The 22,599-nt window shown below is 40.6% G+C and overlaps 1 protein-coding gene across 5 annotated transcripts in view; it reads right to left on the reverse strand.

The window, feature by feature from the left end:
- GDAP1 (ganglioside induced differentiation associated protein 1) overlaps positions 1-22,599 on the reverse strand; it is a 47,642-nt gene that overhangs the window by 7,051 nt on the left and 17,992 nt on the right. For all 5 annotated transcript variants that reach the window (XM_033934079.1, XM_033934080.1, XM_033934083.1 and 2 more), the window contains 3 exons: positions 13,210-13,383; positions 12,249-12,343; positions 7,161-7,275 (listed from right to left, as the gene is read on the reverse strand). In XM_033934079.1, the coding sequence (XP_033789970.1) occupies positions 7,161-7,275; positions 12,249-12,343; positions 13,210-13,383 (384 nt within the window). The remainder of the gene's footprint in view (positions 1-7,160; positions 7,276-12,248; positions 12,344-13,209; positions 13,384-22,599) is intronic.

The raw sequence follows: 22,599 nt of genomic DNA on the forward strand, positions 1-22,599 counted from the left end.
TGTTGCCTCCTATAATTCTGTCGTAGTAATTTTTCTTTGTTTCGGATATATTGTCCTTATATTTATTTATGGCTGCTCTCCATTGTGTTCTGTGTTCTGGTGTCTTGTTTTTCCTCCATTTCCTCTTTAGACGTCTGCATAGTTGTTTGTCTAGTCTCAAGGACTCCGTAAACCAGGGCAAAGTTCGGTTTGATTTTATTATGTGTGGGTGGAGGGGGGATACAGTATCTAGGGTTTTGGATATGATTTTGTTCCAGTTGAGTATCATTGAGGTGGTGTTATTCGAGGGGGAGGGGAGTGATTTTGACACTATGTTCCAGAAGAAATCAGGTCTTGTTTTCCTGCGAACTAGTCATAAGAAATGCCTCTGCTGGGTCAGACCCGAGGTCCATCGTGCCCAGCAGTCCGCTCACGCGGTGGCCCAGCAGGTCCAGGACCTGTGCAGTAATCTTCTATCTATACCCCTCTATCTTCTTTTCCAGTAGGAATTTGTCTAATCCTTTCTTGAAGCCCAGTACCGTACTCTGCCCAATCACGTCCTCTGGAAGCGCATTCCAGGTGTCCACCACACGTTGGGTAAAAAAGAACTTCCTAGTATTTGTTTTGAATCTGTCTCCTATCAACTTTTCCGAGTGCCCTCTTGTTCTTTTATTATTCGAGAGTTTGAAGAATCTGTCCCTCTCCACTCTCTCTATGCCCTTCATGATCTTATAAGTCTCTATCATATCCCCTCTAAGTCTTCTCTTCTCCAGGGAAAATAGACCCAGCTTCTCCAATCTCTCAGCATATGACAGGTTTTCCATACCTTTTATCAGACGCGTCGCTCTCCTCTGAACCCTCTCGACTAATGCCATATCCTTCTTAAGGTACGGCGACCAATACTGGACGCAGTACTCCAAATGCGGGCGCACCATTGCCCGATACAATGGCAGGATAACCTCTTTCGTTCTGGCTGTAATACCCTTTTTGATTATACCAAGCATTCTATTCGCTCTCTTAGCGGCCGCTGCACACTGTGCCGTCGGCTTCAATGTCATGTCCACCAATACCCCCAAGTCCCTTTCCTGGGTACTTTTATTTAATAATATCCCTCCCATTGTATAGTTGTACCTCGAGTTTCTGCTCCCCACATGTAATACCTTACATTTCTCAACGTTGAACTTCATCTGCCATCTCATCGCCCAATCTTCTAGTTTGTTCAAGTCCCTTTGCAATTCTTCGCATTCCTCTGTAGTCCGAGCTCCATTAAACAGTTTAGTGTCATCCGCAAATTTTATTATCTCGCACTTCGTCCCTGTTTCTAGATCATTTATGAAGATATTAAATAGTAGCGGCCCGAGCACCGAGCCCTGCGGGACGCCACTCGTGACCCTCCTCCAGTCGGAGTAGTGACCCTTCAGTCCTACCCTTTGTTTTCTACCCTCCAACCAGTTTCTGATCCATCTATGTATGTCACCTTCCACCCCATGGTTCTTCAGTTTCCGGAGTAGACGTTCATGGGGCACCTTGTCAAAGGCTTTTTGGAAATCTAGATATATGATGTCAATGGGGTCTCCTTTGTCCATCTGTTTGTTAATCCCTTCGAAGAAATGCAATAAGTTTGTTTGGCACGATCTTCCCTTGCAGAAACCATGCTGGCTGGCTGTCAGAAGTTCGTGTTTTTCAAAATGTTGATCAATGCTTTCTTTTATCAGTGCTTCTGCCATTTTCCCAGGAACTGAAGTCAGGCTCACTGGCCTGTAGTTTCCCGGATCACCTCTTGATCCCTTTTTAAAGATGGGCGTAACGTTGGCTATTTTCCAATCCTCCGGGATCTCGCCTGTTTTCAGGGATAAGTTGCAAATTTGCTGCAGTAGTTCCGCTATCTCCTCCTTTAATTCCTTCAGAACCCTTGGATGTATGCCATCCGGACCCGGAGATTTGTCAGTTTTTAGTTTTTCGATCTGCCTACGAACGTCCTCAATGCTCACTTCTATGAATGTTAATTTTTCTGCTTGACTTCCATTGAAGAATTACTCAGGTTCCGGCATGTTGGATGTGTTTTCGTTAGTAAATACAGACGAGAAGAACATGTTAAGCCTTTCTGCCACTACCTTCTCCTCTTTCACCACTCCCTTCCTGTCTCCTTCGTCTAGCGGTCCCACTTCCTCTCTAGTTGGCTGCTTCCCTTTAACATATCGGAAGAACGGTTTGAAATTTCTTGCTTCCCTGGCTAGCCTTTCTTCATACTCTCTTTTAGCTTTCCGAACTTCACGGTGACATTCTTTTTGATACTTCTTGTGCTCTTTCCAGTTCCCCTCAGATTTGTCCTTTTTCCATTTCTTGAATGAATTTTTCTTATTGCCTATCGCTTCCTTCACTATTTTGGTTATCCACGCCGGGTCTTTTGTTTGATTCTTTTTGCACCCTTTCCTGAATCTGGGGATATACAGATTTTGCACCTCGTTCACCATGTCCCTGAAGAAGGACCAGGCATGATTTACCGTTAGCCATGTTTTGGAAGTGTTCCTAAGTTTCTTCCTTACCAATTCTCTCATTGCTTCGTAGTTTCCTTTCTTGAAGTTAAAGGTTGTCGCTATGGATCTCTTGCCTTTTGGTATTCCTACCTCAACCTTGAACTTGATCATATTATGATCGCTGTTTCCCAACGTCCCCACTACTTCAACGTCCTTTGTGTCTTTGGTGGCTTTGGTGCCTAGAAAGTTAAAGAACACACATGTATCATAGTACTCTGTAATTTAATAATTGTGTGTCCACTCAAACTCCTCCCAGGTGAGTGCCCACTTGCAAAGTACATGCCATCAAAGACCGGTGCATCCTTAGAGAATAGTGTGTAGCTAGCATATGATCATTTACATGAATATGTGTTAACATACACACATAAATAATTTGAATATTAGTATTTATGCTCATTCTTGTTGCCTGGATCTAAGTGGCTCCTTATAGAAATACCCTATAACCACCCCCAACCCCTCCCCCGGATTCTATATAGATTGCCCAAATTTGTTCATGCAGGGCAGATGCATGTGCAAACTTATGAGTCAATGAAGTATTGACAATTATTGACGTTCCAAATTTTGCGCAAATATCTTCCTGTGTGCTGTTCTATAACATGTGCACTTAAATTATGTTGTGCAAAATCCAAAAAGGAACATGGTGTCACAGGGCTGCCCCTGTTCCTAGTGGGGAAGCCTTACCAGAAGAGGGAGGTAAAGTTAAAAACATTAAAAGCATTCCTAAGCCTGCTAATTTAACTCCCAAAGCAGCCCCTAAGAATATTCCCATTGTTAACCTCCTCAAGCCATGCCTAAAGCATCCAGCACTGGTTTAGCTTTACCCTAAGCCAACTGTAAGGAAACAGCCAGGAAGACTACATGTCCTAGCAGCCACAGGGCCAGGGAAGGGGTAAAGCAGGGATGGAATACAAACCACACCCAGTCAGGCTGATACTGGTTCAGGCCAGATTAGAAGGCTTCAGAGGGCAGGCTACTCTAACACACCTGCAGTAAGGGTTAATCAGCACACTGCAGTGAAAGAAAAGGGAGTAACGTTCACACAGAAACAGTTCCAGCTCCAGCACCAGCAACCGAAAGCCATACAGCAGAAGGCAGGCAGCACACTACAGCCTATGAGAACCAGAAAGCAGCAATCCTCACCATGAGGAAAGGGATAAGGAAGTGGTCGCAAACTCAAACCCTTTGCAGGGCCACATTTTGGATTTGTAGGTACTTGGAGGGCCTCAGAAAAAATAGTTAATGTCTTATTAAAGAAATGACAATTTTGCATGAGGTAACTCTTTATAGTTTATAAATCTTTCCTTTTGGCTAAGTCTTAATAATAATATTGTAATTTATAGCTAAAGAGACATGTGATCAAGAAACTATTTTATTTTACTTTTGTGATTATGATAAACATACCGAAGGCCTCAAAATAGTACCTAGCAGACCGCATGTGGCCCCTGGACCACGAGTTTGAGACCACTGGGATAAGGCTAATGATAATGCTGTTTTTGTGCCAGATTTTGAAATGGCTGATAGTGAAAGTTCCTCTGACAAGGAGACAGAGGGAACTTATTTGCCTAACCTAGAAGGCATGGAAGTAAGCTGAAGGCCATTGATAAAAGAGGCTGCATGAAAGGAAGTTGGCTCAAGATTATTGAGAAAGTGAAGTTTTGTTTGAACTTTAAATTACAAGCTACAGGCATCCATTTTGTTTGGGATCTTGGGAGGGGATCTTTCCAAGCTGATCCATAGAGGGAAAATTATTTAGAGAAGATCCCACTCTTGGGGCATTAAGCCTAACCCCAAGGGAGTTTTGCCTGACAGAAGAAAAGCTTTCATTTGGTTGGAATAAGGCTTTTTATGTTTCGCTTGAACTGAATTGTTTGGTTTGGTTTGTGAATACTGGACTTAAGCAAAAGGTGATACAAACTTGAGAATTATTTTTTGAAGTTTGTTTATGAAGATGATACAACCTAAGTACTTATATGAAATGGGCTTATGATGGTAAAACAATAAACACTATCCAAGTTATTGCACCAAAGTTTTTAACTCTTTTTTATTAAAGTAGTACCAAGCTACCAAAACAACCTCGCCAACCACTGAGCCATGGGAAAGGCACATGGGTGAGTCAGGGACGTTCCCAAAATTAATAGGCACATTGTTATAGAATACCAGGGTTACACACCCAACTTAAGAACATAAGAATTGCCATACTGGTACAGACCGAAGGTCCATCAAGCCCAGTATCCTGTTTCCAACAGGCCAACCCAGGTCACAAGTACCTGACAGAAACCCAAATAGTAGCAACGTTCCAGAGCTCAGATTGTGATGGCCTAAGAGCCAGCCTCATCAGTGATGTCACAATGGCTTGATTGCCTTATGCTTGGCTCAGATAAGAACATAAGAATTACCATACTGCATTATTGCCAGATAAAGAATGGATAATGAAAATGTTTTTCAAAAACAAATATAAAGAATTTCTTGGCCCAAAAATACAAGTTTTCCCAGATGTTTGTAAGGAAACTCAAAGCCGCAGGCGTCAATTTCTTATGTTGAAGCCAGGTGTTACTCGGTTAGGCGGTGTATTTTTTCTTCGATTCCCATGTAAATGTATTGTAAGATATGGTGATAACAAATATGTGTTCTTTGATCCCTCAACTTACTAGTTTTCTGATGTTGAAATGCTTGGAAAGAGAAGGAACATAAAGTTAGAGAATACAATGCCATCTGACACCTTTATTTTCTTCTTTTTTTAGATATTTCATAAATTTTTTTTTATTATCACTCTTGTTTATCCTTGGATCCAAATACGAGGATTTGAGATTGTTTTATATTTATTTTCATTTATAAAAAGTTTGTTTTCCTCGTGAGTGTTAACTAAACATTCAGTCTTTCTGTACGAAATGTCCAATTTTGATAAAATGTAAAAATTGATACATTAAAAAAAAAAAAAAAGAATTGCCAAACTGGGACAGACCGAAGGTCTATCAAGCCCAGTATCCTGTTTCCAAAAGTGGCTATTCCAGGTCCCAAGTACCTACCTAGATCCCAAGTAGTAAAACTTGTGCACTAGGATTTATACCAGCTTTTAGCAGGTGCACAGTAAATCCCCATACCCAAAATTGGGCACAGGAATCCACCTTAAGTGCTATTCTTTAAAGAACACTCAGCCCAAAGAGCCCCTTATAGAATAGTGCTTAACATGGATTTTTCCTGGCACTTAAATTTGAGAAAACCAAAAAAACTCTGTGGAGTGACGATGTTCCTAAATGAAATCATCCACATAAAATAATTCCATTCACATAAAAGTAAATCATCCATTTAAGAGCCTTAAAGGAACTAGTCCGCTAGGGATACAGGACCCAACACGGCCCGCGTTTCGACAAAAAGTCTTCTTCAGGGGTCACTGGGGGTCCTATAAAGGTGAGTACGTGGGAAACGATTGTGTGGTGAGCTGAAAGTGAGACACTGAATCTGACCCTAAGTGTCACATCAGAATGATAAAATCCAAAAAACAACAAACTAGGAGTGAGCCAAATAAACTCCAACAACTAGGGACTAAAAAACTCTTTTTAATAACAAAGCACCAACTTTAAAAAGACCGGACATGGGCCACGTTTCAGCGGGTATACTGCCTGCCTCAGGGGTCAACAATATTCTATTGAATATGTAATGAGTATGATGTGTACAGTTGTAACAGCATCCAACCAAAAGAGATAACCTTTCAGCTGCTTCAAGAATTCAAAATAGTGAAGGCAAATAACCATTAGCACAGTCATGTTGTAATAGTGCATGCTAATTCATATGTTAAGTGATTAATGCACTTAAAATAAAAGAAACGCGTGGTGTCAGTAGGCAAGTTTTGCATGCCATGCTCAGTAATGTGGCTCTGTATGAATTAAGTTTGCAGTTTGTCTAAAAATATAAAACATAACAGATGTAACTTTCTCTACAGAAACATGACGGCAGATAAAGGCCAAATGGCCCATTTAGTCTGCCCATCTGCAGTACGCATTATCTCTTGCTCTCTCTCTGAGAGATCCCACATGCCTATTCCATGCCCTCTTGAATTCAGACAGTCTCCGTTTCCACCACCTCTTCCGGGAGACTGTTCCATGCATCTACCACCCTATTTGCAAAAAAGTATTTTCTCAGATTACTCCAGAGCCTCTTAACTTCATCCTATATCCTCTCATTGCAGAGTTTCCTTTCAAATGAAAGAGACTCGACTCATGCATATTTATATTACGTAGGTATTTAAACGTCTCTATCATATCTCTCCTCTCCCGCCTTTCCTCCAAAGTATACAGATTGAGATCTTTAAGTCTGTCCCCATATGCCTTATCACGAAGACCACACACCATTTTAATAAATGGACCAACTCCATCCTTTTTATATCTTTTTGAAGGTGCGGCCTCCAGAATTGAACACAATATTCTAAATGAGGTCTCACCAGAGTATTATACAGAGGCATCAATACCTCCTTTTTCCTACTGGCCATACCTCTCCCTATGCAACCTAGCATCCTTCTAGCTTTCGCCGTCACCTTTTCCAACTTGTTTGGCCACCTTAAGATCATCACATACAATCACACCCAAGTCCCATTCTTCCATCGTGCACATAAGTTCTTCACCCCCTAAGCAATAAAGAAACATATACCTGGTGTTTCCTCATTTCGTAATTGTAATTCAGTCTCGACCTGATCCAGAACTCTTTCCAATTCATCAAGTATCTTCTTCAAGTATTTTATGTTGTCGTGATCCAGCAGCTTAGACTAAAGAAATATGGGTTAAGTACTGTTTTCACATTACATGACAAAGCAAAAGAAGAGGCAAATTCAATTTGAGTTGCTTTTCAGTGACAGTGAACATGCTTATTATGATCTATGCATTCATTTTACTACAGAGATGTTATTTTCTCCAAATGGCCTATCTCATCTGCCCCTCCAGAGTAACCATTATCTCTTCCTCTTTCTAAGAGATCCCACATGCCTATCCTTTGCTTTCTTGAATTCAGACACAGTCTCTGTCTCCACCACCACATCTGAGAGACTGTTCCACGCATGTACCACACTTTCTGTAAAAGAGTATTTCCTTAGATTACTCCTGAGCCTATCACCTCTTAACTTAATCCTATGCTTTCTCATTCCAGAGCTTCCTTTCAAATGAAAGAGACTTGAATGAGAGGGCATAGGATGAAGTTAAGCGGTGATAGGCTCAGGAGTAATCTAAGGAAATACTTTTTTACAGAAATGGTGGTAGATTCGTGGAATCCTATATAGACTAGGTACGAGAGGCTACTGGAAAGTTCTCAGTCCAACCAACAAAGTTGGGGCAGTCTCCATCGAGGGCTGATTCTGTATAGGACCTGATTCTGTAAAGGACACCTGGTCTCATCAGCTGCCTATGAGGCTTTTGAGAATTGCACATGGGTGTCCTATACAGAATCAACCCCGCCTAACCACCCCGATTCTCTAACCGGCATCCATGTCACAGGTGCCATTTAAAGAATTGCGTTGCCGCTAAGCTGATCATTGCAAGGTACTCTCCCTGTCACGATCAGCTGAGTGGCAGCAGCAGGGAACCCCCGAATCCCCTTCCCCTGCAAGTTGGCCGGTAGAAGGGATTCCCACTCCCTCCCACTGCCACCCCCAAACTCCCACATACACACTATCCACAACAGGAAGAATGTCCACTCCCTCTTGCCAGAACCCCCAAAACAACCCCTGGCATGGGAGTGGCTTTAGATGTCTGGTAAATCAGAGTCTTAAGTCACTCACAGTGCATCCCAGAATGTACTGGGAAAGAGGCCTAAGACTCTGGTTGGCCCAGGTGCCTAAAGCCCCTCCTATGGGAGGGTCCTTAGACACCTGGGCCAATCAGGGCCTTAGACCCCTCCCCGGTGCATCCCAGGATGCACCAGGAAAGGGAAGGCCCGCTATTCTGAAGAAGCGGGGCTACTGGCCAGAGGGAGTAGTCAACCCTCCGGCCAGCATCGCTGATAAAGGGGGAACACTGAGAAGAGAATTTATCACATCCAAGTTAGAACGTGTGGCACTATTTTACAAGCGAGTCTACCATAAGATTCTTGCATCTATCTTACTTCAACCAAACACTGAGTCGCTTGTACTGTATATCATATGTTTGCTTCCCACAAGGAGTTAATAAAAGTCATAAAAGGTACTGTTCCAGGATTCATACCATCCTCAAAATGAGTATTTAAATACTCTATATCAAAATCAGATGAAAAGTTAATATAGGATCAGTAATAAGGTCGGCTAAAGTTTTATAAATATTCATCTAATTCCTCAGTGGCCCTATAAATCAAGAATACATCAATCAGATGGGTCCCAGGATCTAATGATAAACCTAAAGTCATAGCTTCCAACCCTTGCACACACAATGTATCCCAAATGTTAATATGCAAAACATTTTTTATAAATAACAGTTAAGGTCCCTCTCCTTCTGCCAATCTATGGACTATGCAGAGGACTTCCAGTAGAGGACCTTCATGAGTTGTTAGCCATGTCTCTGTAATAAAAGCCAAGCCCACTAGTACATCCCCAATCAAATCATTAAGAATAGATATATTTCACACAGATCTAGAACAGAAACAATAGCAAGGGATAAACTGCATATACCGTATTTTTCGCTTCATAACATGCACTTTTTTCCCCCAAAAAAAGTAGGTGGAAATAAAGGTGTGTCTTATGAAGCAAATATATACCCACCCACCCCCAGTGGTACCTTTAAATTGTGGTGGTCGCTGGAAGACTGCCTGCTGATTATGTCAAGGCCAGCAGTGCACAAGCACACTAATGCCTGGGCCCACGACACTTCCTGAATGGCTTCCGTCAGTCCCACGAGAACTGACAGCAGCCATTCGGGAAGTGGCACATGCCCAGGCAGCAGCGCGCTTATGCGCCACTGGCTCTGACATAATCAGCAGGCAGCCATCCAGCGACCACCACAATCAGGAAGTATCTACTTTCCTTTCTGCCGGGTGAATTTTATAAATTATAATTGTGTTGTCTAATTTTATAAATTATATAAAATTAGACAACACTTACCGGGTTGAGGGCGGGGCATTGTGGAGGATATAGGGGTTATCCCAACATGAAATTCTATAGAGAGGAGCGATTATCTTGAAGCACGATAGTAAGTTTAAATGAGGGTGGGACCCTGGTTAGATATTATAAATAAATGATATTCTTGTTCTTAGAGGTTACAATATTTTGTGTATATTTTGTGTACATATTTTGTGTGTTTTTTAGATTAAAAATGGAAGTCTCAACCCTGATGAAAAATCATTGAAATGTGCTTGTTGGTAGAGGCGCTCCAACTAAATTATTATAATGATCAAGATAAGTATTTCTAAAAATATTTAAATTGAAAATTTCACAAAGAAAAGATATATATATATATATATATATATATATAACTTCATAATATTTGATCCTATGACAATCGGGTGATTGTGATAAGCTTCACAAACACCAAATGGGCGGTTGTAGCCCTCTGAGGATCATGAATATATAAAATACAATATAAAAAGAAGAAACTTTGATGACTGGCTATATTGGTGGGGAATACAATAAAATACAACATGATACAATGTAGAGTGAAGAAAAGCGAAGTCATTGTATAAATTTACCAAACAGGTAGGTTTTCAGTGATTTTCTAAACTCATGGTAAGATTGGCAGTGGGTAAACAGAACACATCCAAGAGTTCATTCTCCCCGCTTGAAAGGCTAGAGTTTTGTCTAAAAAACTTTTAAAACGGCAGGCTTTTGGAGTAGGGTACATGAACATGCCCGAGTTTCTTGTGTTCTTGCTTGATGTGAACGGATTTAATTGGGAAGATAAGTATGATGGTAATAATCCAAAGATAGCTTTATAACAGAAGCAGCTGAACTTAGAAATGACTCTAGCTTCAAATGGGAGCCAATGGAGTAGCATGTAAAAAGGGGTTATATATGGTCAAACTTTTTCAGTCCAAAGATCAAACATACAGCAGCGTTTTGAACCAGGTGAAGTTTTTGTAGTGTTTTCTTGGTTGACCCTAGATATTAAATTTAATTTAATTCTTATATACCGCTAATAACCATGAGGTTTCTAAGCGGTTTACAAAAATGATGCATTAAAAGATACAATAAATAAAAATAAATAAGATAGGTACTTGGAAATTCCCTAACTGTCCCAAAGGCTCACAATCTAACTAAAGTACCTGAAGAAATAATTTATGAAAAGTAAAGATAAAAATATAAAGACAGAGATAGAGATAGAAATGAATATTCCAACAAGATGGCGGCCAGTTATGGTCATCTTCTGTGCTGTGATATTACAGCAATCTAAGGTGGATAGGATGGTGGATTGAACTAGTATCCTAAAGGACGCCATGTCAAAATATTTTTTTACAGTTCTTAGTTTCCATAAAATAGTGAAGCATTTTTTAGTCAGTTGGTCTGTGTGTTTCTTGAACGTTAGGTGTCAGTCTATAGTTACTCCCAGGATTTTGATATAACTTGCTATTTCAAATTTTTGGCCATTAAGTTGGATGGAAGTTTCTCTGAGTTTATCATTAGGACTAGCTAGGAAGATCTTAGTTTTCTCAGGGTTGAATTTCAGTTTTGACTGCAACATCCATTGTTCTATTTTTTTCCAGGATATTTGAGATTAGGTTGTTTAGTTCTGTTGAGAATGATTGGAGTGGTATTAGTATAGTGATATCATCAGCGTATATGTAGAATGTCACGTTTAGACTTTATAGTAAATTAGCCAAAGGGACTAAGTATATGTTGAACAGTGTTGGTGAGAGTGGAAAGCCTTGTGGGACTCCGCAGGAGTCTGTCCTTAGAGAAGAGTATTTACCTGCACTATATGTTTGATAAGATCTTTTTCTCAGGAATCTCTAGAACCATTTGTGTACATTACCTGTAATTCCAAATGAATTCAAGAAGCCCATCATTAGATCATGATCTACCAGATCGAAGGACTTGCTAAGGTCCAGTTGGAGGATCAGGGCACTGGTAAATGTGTATATAGTGTTGTGGTGACCCTATGAATATCTTTTTGTCAAGAATATCTACACAGCACCTATTTCTTTGGTAGTTGGTATGCTGAAAAGCTATTTTTCCTGAAATAATCTATAACCAAGGAATCTCTTAGAGACGTGGAGGGGCATAATTTTAAAAAAGTCTAAGTCCCCTTTTAGCCTAAGTCCCTAAACACTGAAAGTAACAGCTGAGAAATGTCCTTTCTCAAAAAAAAAAAAAAAAAAAAGTCCAAAATGAGGGGTTTTTTTTGAGAATGGCCTACCTTTACGTTCAGCAGTTTAATCACCCAGACCACCACAACATCTAACCTTAAAACACATTTCCAACCAAAGAATCGTCCAAGTCCCAAACACCCAAAACAAGACCTTTTAGGCGAAGGAGGGGCCAGTCCTTCGCCTAAAAGCTGGATTCTGTAACAGGCATCTGTCAAATATCAGTTACAGAATCCCCCCTCCCCCTCCCCCACCACCAGCAATGATCGTGGTAGAAGAGATGCCTAATCTCTCCTGTTGCGATCGCAATTCCCCCCCCCCCCCCCCGAATGGCCATGAACCAGCAAGAGGTATCCCAAGCCCTTCTGCCGGCACTCCCACCCGAACCCATGGGCCCCCAAATATAAAATGGTTCCGCTATCTATGAATGAGACTATCATGGGATATTGGGGCCAGTCTGAAGTGATTGCTTTGACTTACTTTAAGACGTTTTTGTTTAGCTATATATGCATCCTGCAGATCTGGGTTCTCCTGAGCAAGTTTCTTAAGTTCAGATTCAGTGTTGCCAATTTGACCTAATAATGAGAAACAGACACCATGACAGCATCAAGCATTGCTTCTAAGTTCTAGCAGTATAGTGTGAGCATGGACTTGCTCCTCAATTAAATTTGACATTAAGCAGCCTATTTAAAATGTGGTAAGGTTTTGCAATTATCACGTGTTAATAACCAATTAAAGCATGAGAAGTGCAAATGCTCTCACTTAAGGTGGTGGGTGTTCCCAACATTTTCCCATTCAGTTAATACAGAGACAATACACTTACTGCACAATGACTCTGTTGCAGATAATAAAGTGCAGAGCCACCTATTGAGGTGATGTTAACTGCAGTGCAGCATTAAGAGGACAATTCTATAGAGGGCACATATTTGGAGCCTATAAAGAATGTAGACGTGAATTTATAGAATACTTGTGTATAGAATAATTGGGTACCGTATATATGCACATATGCATTTAAGCATGAGCACTTACACCAGCCATAGGACTGTTGTAAATACATGGGCCTACATTGTAGAGATACACAAGTAAGAGGTAGAATTCCATAACAGAACACATCCAAGAGTTCATTCTCCCCACTTGAAAGGCTAGAGTTTGTCTAAAAAACTTTTAAAACGGCAGGCTTTCGGAGTAGGGTACATGAACATTATGTACATAATTGTGTCATGTCCATGCTTTTTCCAGAATCCACTTATAAGAATGCCCAGCTGCAAAGTGCACTCTATGAAGATATGCAAATTGTCACCCTCTAGGTGGCTGCCAAGGGCATGCCAGGATATGTGCAATGCCGCCTAGCGGTACAGATTGTCTGAGAACCAGAATCTCCAGCAAAAGCAAATAAAACACCACAGAAAACAATATAGATTTCACATATGTATATACATACTGCGAATTCTAGTTGTAGCATAAGCTGGTATCATAGAATCTACTGTTAATTCTGGATGTAAAATGCAACCATGAGTGTACGCATCCATAGGCAAAGAGTCCAGGAGCTCTCTGTAGTGTTGTACTCTTGGATAATACATGCTTCCTTCTTCCGGCATTAGTCTTGGGGTATTTTCTGAAACACATGAGGAAGCTAATGTAATTGCCAGGTTACTCCACTTGAATATATATAAACAAGGGTCAATGAACAAGTTTTAAGTGATAATCCAGAACTTCCTAAATCTGGCCTGGTGATCCCACAATCACTCATGTCTTGAGAATTTGAACAATGAATATGCATGTGATAAATTTGCATACATTGGATCACCAGTGCAACCATATTTACCTTATGCTTATACTGTATATCATGGTTATCCTTAACAACTGACAGGAAAAATTGATTTTATTTTTTAAGGTATTAAGCTTCCAATCAATTTATGATTATTCATACAATCAACTGTATTGTGTAATTTCTATTTACTATATAATTAATAGTACTGTGTAATCACTATTTTCTACGTCTTACAAGGTTGTATCTTTTGCCTAGTGCTTTTATTCTGAATTGTGTTTTTTTCTATTTTAAATATTGTTTTATGACTTCGTATTTTTATTCCCTAGTGTAATATCATTGTGTAAACCGCCATGAACTTATGGTTTGGCGATATATAAAAAAACTACTACTATTATTATTATTATATGAGAGTTTGGCAGAAATATATCACCTACAACTGGTTCATATAAATGAAGTTTTTTTAAAAAATTACAAAACTAAATATAGAAACATGTGCAGTAACCATTATCTCTTCCTCTCTCTAAGAGATTCCATGTGCCTATCCCACATTTTCTTGAATTCAGACACAGTTTCTGTTTCTACCACCTCATCCAGGAGACTGGTCCATGCATCTACAACCCTTTCTGTAAAAAAGTATTTCCTTAGATTACTCGTGACCCTATCAACTCTTAACCTCATTCTATGTCCTCTCATTCCAGAGCTTCCTTTCAAATGAGACTCGACTCATGCACGTTTACGCCATGTAGGTATTTAAATGTCTCAATCATATCTCCCCATCTTCTGCCTTTCCTCCAATAGATAGAGTGCATACTGTTACTAGAATCTGAGAATGTTAATTAGACAAACGAATATAGCACTATATCTAAATATATTATCAATAAGGATAGCATTTTTTAAACTTTATTAATAATATATTTAGATACAATACTATACTATTTAAAAGCTGAATAGTGTTTAACTATATCCCAAGTGAAGGAAACATGCGCCTCAGTGTAGAAAGGCATGCTATGCCCAAAGGAACCTGTTGCACAGTCTCTAGAACCAGAATCTTATTTCCCATACTACGTGGGAGTGCTGAAAAGTTCTTAGCCTAACCAAGAAGAGAATGACATGGATATGATTCAATCAATGTTCTGAAACAATGTCAAAAGATAGAATTTTGTTTCTGAAAATTGACACTTAACGAAATAAGATAATACTCTTTTAGCTACCATGACAAAATAATGCTCAGAATTTAGGAAGTTGGTTGGTTGGGCTGAGAACATTTCAGCACCTCCTCATATGAGCATTAGCAGGCACTGCTTTCTAGATGGATCTCTTTTCCCATTTTTATAGAGGTATTTGGTGATGGGGGAGAAATGAGGGGTACTCCCTCACTGATACTGCAATTACATCACTGTACAGCAGGAAGCATTAATTCACAGAGAGAATAGTAAGCCACCTTAGTGTATGTAGAACAATTCTGCTGAGTCAAGGGGATGGGACAACACAAGGAGAAGTTCAAATGCCCTATAGTGGAATCATTCAGGAGAGGCCCCATGATAAAGAGGTCTCCAGAAGGAGAGATCTTCCCTAGCTGTGGGCTGAGGAAAATACAGGGGAAGTAGAGTGGCACTCAAATGAGGGTGAAATGTCTGTATTATTTAAAGACTTTAATATTAAGTGTGAAAGGCTGAAGGCAAAACTTTGTGTGAAACTAGATCTTCCCTAGCTGTGGATTGAGGAGAAGCTCAGGGAAGCAGAGGCACTGAGAAAAAGCCTGAATATGTAGACTTTGTTCTGGGGTCTGGCTGAGACCAGACCATGATACCTGACTAGAGGAAGACTGCTGCAACCTGTGTATGAGGCATGGCAGCCCTGACCACGAACAGAATGGGGGCCCCATAAGCCACAGGCCCATTTGAAGACTTCTACTTTTGAACTATTTATTGGAAATTACTCAGAACTATAGATGGTGTGATTAATATACTTTTAAATAAATAAAATTAACACTTCAGTGGCCTAGTGATTAGAGCAGCTGCTTCAGTACCCTGAGGTTGAGAGCTTGATTCCCACTGCAGCTCCTCGTGATTCTGGGCAAGTCATTTAACACTTCATTGCCCCAGGTACAAAACAAGTACCTGTCTAAAATATGTAAACTGCTTTGATTGCATAAACCACACAGAAAAGGCAGTATATCAAATCCCATCACCTTTAGCCAGAAGTTCTAACTTAAAATATATAAGAAAGACATGTGGGAAGCCACTGCTTGTCCTGCATCAGTAGCATGGAATGTTGCTACCCCTAGGGTTTTGGCCAGGTACTTTCAGAGGGTTGTGTTCATGAGGAGCTAGCTAAAATAAAGGTAGACAAAGCGATGGGACCAGATGGTGTACATCCGAGGGTGCTGAAGAAACTTAGGGAAGTTCTGGTAGCTCTGCTGACTGGCCTTTTCAATGAGTCTCTAGAGTCGGGAGAGGTACCAGAGGACTAGAGAAGGGCGAATGTGGTCCCTCTCCACAAATGTGGAAGTAAGGAAGAAGTAGGGAATTACAGGCCGGTAAGTTTGACTTCTGTGGTAAGCAAATTAATGGAAACGCTTTTAAAACGGAGAATAGTCAAGTTTCTGGAATCCTGTGGCTTACAGGACTGGAGGCAACATGGATTCACTAGAGGTAGGTCTTGGCAGACAAATCTGATCAATTTCTTTGACTGGGCCAGCGAATTAGATAGAGGGAGTGCACTAGATGTAGTATATTTAGATTTTAGCAAATCTAAATATACCACAGTGTTCCACACAGACGTCTAATAAATAAACTGAGTGCCCTTGGGATGGGTCCCAAAGTGACAGGCTGGGTCAGGAACTGGTTCAGTGGAAGGTGACAGAGGGTAGTGATCAATGGAGATCGCTCTGAGAAAAGAGATGTTACTAGTGGTGTGCCTCAAGGTTCTGTTCATGGGCCTGTTCTTTTTTTAAAAAAATTTATAAATGATATTGCTGAAGGGTTGTCGGGTAAGATTTGCCTCTTTGCAGATAATACCAAAATCTGCAATAGAGTAGACACATCGGATGTTGTGACTAACATAAAGAAAGACCTGGTGAAGCTTGAAGAATGGTCTGAAATTTGGCAGCAAAAATTTAATGCTAAGAAATGCAAGGTCTTGCATTTGGGCTGCAAAAATCAGAGGGAACGGTACAGTTTAGGGGGGTGAAGAACTTATGTGCACGTCAGAAGAGCAGAACTTGGGTGTGATTGTATGTGATGGTTGAAAATGTGATGGCGAAAGCTAGAATGATGCTAGGGTGCATAGGGAGAGGTATTGCCAGTAGGAAAAAGGAGGTATTGATGCCCTTGTATAAGGTTTTGGTGAGACTTCATTTAGAATATTGTGTAGAATTCTGGAGGACGCACCTTCAAAAAGATATAAAAAGATGGAGTCGGTCCAGACGAAGGCTTCTAAAATGATATGTGGTCTTCATCATAAGGTGTATGGGGACAGACTTAAAGATCTCAATCTGTATACTATGGAGAAAATACGGGAGAGGGGGGAGATATGATAGAGACGTTTAAATACCTACATAATATAAATGCGCCTGAGTTGAGTCTCTTTCATTTGAAAGGAAACTCTGCAATGAGAGGGCATAGGATGAAGTTAAGAGGTGATAGGTTCTGGAGTAATCTAAGGAAAAACTTTTTTACAGAAAGGGTGGTAGATGCATGGAACAGTCTCCCAGAAGAGGTGATGGAAACAGAGACTGTGTCTGAATTCAAAAGGGCCTGGGATAAGCACATGGGATCTCTTGGACAGAGAAAGAGTTACTGTGGATGGGCAAACTAGATGGCCCATTTGGCCTTTATCTGCTCCTGCCTTCCTACCTGCTCCCACCAATACCGGCGAATTGCACCACAACCAACATCTCCAGGGCTCCTAGGCCGCCTCTCTTCCTTCTGGGATGGGCATGTGAGCGTGCTCCGCCCCCCCCCCCCCCCCCCCCCCGAAGCAGCCGGGAACCCTCTTAAACTGCGGCAGTTGAGCCGATCGCCTGCTCCTGCTTTTCTGCCTGCTCCCACCGATACCGGCGAATTGCGCCACAACCAACATCTCCAGGGCTCCCAGGCCGCCTCTCTTCCTTCTGGGCTGGGCATGTCAGCGTGCTCCACCCCCCAGAAGTGGCCGGGAACCCTTTTAAATCTGCAGCAGCCTAACGGCGCGTGGCCGTTCGGCGCGCCAGCTAAGGCGCACAGCAAAGGCGCGTACGCCTTAGTGTGCGACTTTGTGAAGCGACTGGGTGAAGCATTCAGAAGAACCAAAAATCACGCCTAGATCTCTAACATCTATTGCAATAACCTGCTCTTCACTTCGGGAGTGGACCTCGCAAACCAGACCTTTAAATGAGGGTTGCGTCCACAAGAGGTTCCTAGAACAGAGAGGAAAGGATCCTCCATCTTCTCTTCCTGCCCTGCCGACCCGATCAGCACAACCAACGTTGGGGCCTTTGTCCCGCCCCCAAGGACTGACCTGCCTACTTCAGCCCTTGGAAAAGGGCCAACGAGAGTGTCACAGTCGATTTCAAACCGACAGAACAGTGAGGAAAGGATCCTCCATCTTCCCTCCCACCCTGCTAAGGTTCTTTGCTAAGGTTCTTCTGTTAAGATTTTTTGCTAAAGTTTTTGTTCTCCGCATTTTACTTGCCATATTGTTAGATGCATGTGTAATTGGTAGATGCATGTGTTAGACGCATATGTGATTGCTAAACGCATGTATTAGATGCCTGGAATGCATATACTAGACGCATTAGACGCATGTATTAGACGTATTTGATGCATGTATTAGACACATATGTGATTGCCAATCGCATTTATTAGACGCATGGGATGCATATATTAGAAGCATGTTTTCGATGCATATGTTAAACACATAAGTGATTGTTGTACGCATATATTAGATGCATGCATGACTGAGGTTGGGAAAACTAACTCACCCAACACAACCACTACTATCAGTTACTGGCTATATCAATCTGTTTGCTATCAACTAAACAAACTAGAAATTGGGAGTGTTAGGGAAACCAATATAGCTATTGCGACAGGAAGAGACATATTACCCTGCAAACATGAATTTCCTATTGATTTTACTGATCTATCTAATAAGCGGTAGCATCAAAGATGTTAACTCACTCTATCCACAATTACGTTCAGTCCATTACCCTGATCTATCAATCAAGCACATAATTAACCCACAAGAAGATAGGGTAAATCATATTGACGTAATCTCAAATAAAGGAAGACATCAACGAACCCCTAAAAAAAGAATAAGGAAAGTAAAACCTATCAGAACCACTACTCCTATCAAGCCTATCACATCTGCCTCTGTTCCCTGTGCATATCTTAATACTAGATCTGTCAGGAATAAAGCTTTCCTAATTAAAGATTGGATCATCAGCAAGCAAATAGCCTGTCTTTTTCTAACTGAAACATGGCTATTGTCTGAAGAAGATCCAATAATAATTGATCTTCAACCAGATAAGTTTAAAATTCTTACGCTAAACCGTGAGGAAAGAAAAGGGGGAGGATTAGAAATTATTCTTAAGGAAGGATTTGAGTTTGAACTATTGGATTCCAAAATGACCAATCAGTTAGAAACTTTAGCCTGTACAATTAGCAATAAGGAACTAGAAGAATCCCTATCTTGCATATTATTCTATGTTCCAGTGAAAAGCTGGCCAAAAGCCAAAGAGGACTTTTATGAATTTGTTCTACATAATTCAATTATTCCTTCTTACAATATCATCGCAGGTGGCATAAACATATACCTAGATGAAGAGGACAATCCAGATATGAAAGACTTTAAAAACTTTCTATCTCTACTCAATTATAATCTCCCTTTGCCCATACAAATACATGAAAAAGGTCATCACTTAGATGTGGTAGCTATGTCCACAAAGGAAATTTTAGACCCTGCCATCTCTCTACCTGATGGCACCTGGTGTCACGATATCTGGTCTGACCATTTTACTTATTATTTCAAATTAATCTGGACTCATTTAAAATCTAAAACATATCCAAGGATAAAAAGAGAACATCACACAAGGGGTTATATCAATCCAGAAGAATATTGGTCACAATAAGAACTACAAGCGGAAATAGGAGAAGGAGTCGATTTCTGGGATCACTGGATGAAAACGAGCACATCCATTTTAGATAAAATTGCCCCTAAATGAAATAGCAAAAGCTGCACAAATAAATATAACAAATGGTTTGACACCGAACTTCTAAAAATGAAACAACTAATAAGACGACTGGAAAGAATTTGGAAAAAACAGGAGAATTGTCAGACCGTAACAACTGGAGATCTAACATAAAAAACTACAAACAACTGATAAAAGACAAACGTAAAGCATTCTACTCTTCTAAAATCAACTTATCTAGCACTAGTTCAAAAGGAATCAATACAAAAGAGCTGTTCAACTTGGTTACGAATGTATTTGACACCACACGCCACACTCAACTCATGCACAATATTAAACTACCTTCAGCAAATGATTTAGCACAGCAATTCGATTAAAATATTAAAAACCTAAGAAACAACTGTTCGACAAATGACACTAATGGTCATCAAATAGCTAACCATACAAGGAAATGAAATACCAGCAGACATGATCTGGAGCTCCTTTCAAGATTTAGAATGGAATAATTATATCAAACTATATAGCAAATACTCTAAATCATACTGCAGTCTGGACTCATGTCCCCCGGAAATTATGAAAGCGGCTCCATTAGAATTTAAACTATCTTTGCTGAATTACTTAGCCTATTACCTAAAAAATGGAAAGTTCCTCACTAATACAGCTGGGATAATGCCTGTGGTGTCCCACAAGGCTCCCCCCTCTCCCCCACCCTGTTTAACATCTACCTCGCCTCCCTGGGAAACCTCATGCAAAGCCTCAAGCTCAAATTCTTCATCTATGCATATGACATCACAATAGTCATCCCACTAACCAGTTTCACACCAGAGTTGCTCACCTCTCTTTCAAGCTCACTTACTCAGATAGAACTCTAGATGCAATCCTACAGACTGAAATTAAACCCCGACAAAACCAAATTCTTCCTAGCTACCCCCAACGACAAAATCAAAGACACCATAATTCAAGTGAAAGGAACGGCTTCCCCCCTCGAACAATCCTTAAAAATACTGGGAGTCACCCTAGACAAACATCTATCCATGGATAATCATACAAATATTACAGTCAGGAAATGCATCTTGGTGCTCTGGAAACTACGCACCATAAAAAAATACTTCGACAACACCTCATTCCGCCTTTTAGTACAATCCTCCATTCTTAGCATCCTTGACTACTGCAATATCATTTACTTGGGCTCCACGAAGAAAACCATTAGAAGACTGAAAATGATCCAGAACACCGCCGTCCGCCTTATATTTGGCTTGAACAAATGGGAACACATCACTCCTTTCTACCACAAACTACACTGGCTACCTTTTGAATCTAGAATCCTATTCAAGTTTGCATGCTTTGGCTACAAAACTTTATTTGGTCTAACTCCGAGCTACCTCATCCCTCTGCAACAAAAAGAACTCACGTAGAATCAACCTTTTCGCCTTCCCCTCCCCAAAACTATATCACTTCAAAAGGTTCTTCGACAAAACCTTCGCCTTCCAGGCGGCCAAACAGAACCCATGGCTAGCCCAAATTACTCTTGAGGCCCCCACCTACCTCGATTTCAGAAAACTTCTCAAAACTCATTTATTCCACGGACAGAATTCCTAATCCCCTTTCTTCCTCTTCTCTCCCCTCCCACCAATGATCTGAACTCTCACTTTACTCCTTCTTATCGCTCTCTTCCAACCGAACTCCAATGACTTGTTCAACCCCTTCATGCATACCTCAACGACCTCGTTGTTTGTAAATCTTATCAATTGTAACTCTTTTAAATTTTGTTTAATTGATGTTAACCGCCTAGAACTCTCTGGGTATGGTGGTATACAAAAATAAAGTTATTATTATTATTAATAATGGTCACATAATAATAACCCCAATTCCAAAAAATAGCAAAGAATTATCAGCACTGGCAACCAACTATAGACCAGTAGCATCCATTTCATTTATTGTAAAAATCATGGAAGGATTGGTACATACCCAACTGATGGAATATCTTGATCAGTTCTCTCTCTTGCATGAAACGCAATCTGGTTTTAGACCTTTGTTCAGTACTGGTACAGTAATTGCGGCTATCTTAGATAATCTGCATCTCTTGTTCAGTAAGGACCTTAATGCCCTGATCATGAAATTTGATATGAGCTCTGCCTTTGACCTAGTTGACCATGGGAAAATGCTACATTGCCTAGAATGCACTTAGTATTAGGGAAGAGGTGCTGGACTGGTTTTGAGGCTTCTTTATGTCCCGTACCTATCAAGTACGTTTCAATTATGTCCTGTACCTGGAGCAATCCATCTGGCGTACCGCAAGGATCACCACTATCCCCATTGCTTTTCAAGGTCTACATGTCCTCACTAGGTGCACAATTGACCCAGCTGGGGATAAAATTATTCAGTTATGCAGATGACTTTACGATCATCATTCCATTTACTAACTCTCTCTCTCTCTCGGCATCCATTTACTAACTCCCAAGGCATCAGAAGCACTAAATTTGATGGAGCAATGGATGACTGAATTCAAACTGAAACTTAATTCAGAAAAAACAAAATTTTTTGTAGCTTTGCCACACCCGCTTGACACCAAAACACCGCTATGCATCAATAACCTTAGTTATCCTATTCAGTCTACTATGAAGGTATTGGGTATAACACTAGACCAGTGTTTAACCATGAAGGACCAGGTAGACTCCTTAATCAGATAGGGTTTTTTCACTCTCTGGAAACTTCGATCCATTAAATCATATTATGATATGCCAGCATTTAGAATCCTGGTACAATCCCTCGTACTGAGTCAACTTGATTACTGTAACGTCGCCTATTTAACAATTTCCCAAAAGAATATGCGACGATTACAATTAGTGCAAAATGCAGCGGTCAAACTGATTTTCAGGCTGAAGAAGTTT

This window comes from Geotrypetes seraphini, chromosome 2 (genome assembly GCF_902459505.1).
Source record: "Geotrypetes seraphini chromosome 2, aGeoSer1.1, whole genome shotgun sequence".
Taxonomy (NCBI): Eukaryota; Metazoa; Chordata; class Amphibia; order Gymnophiona; family Dermophiidae; genus Geotrypetes; species Geotrypetes seraphini.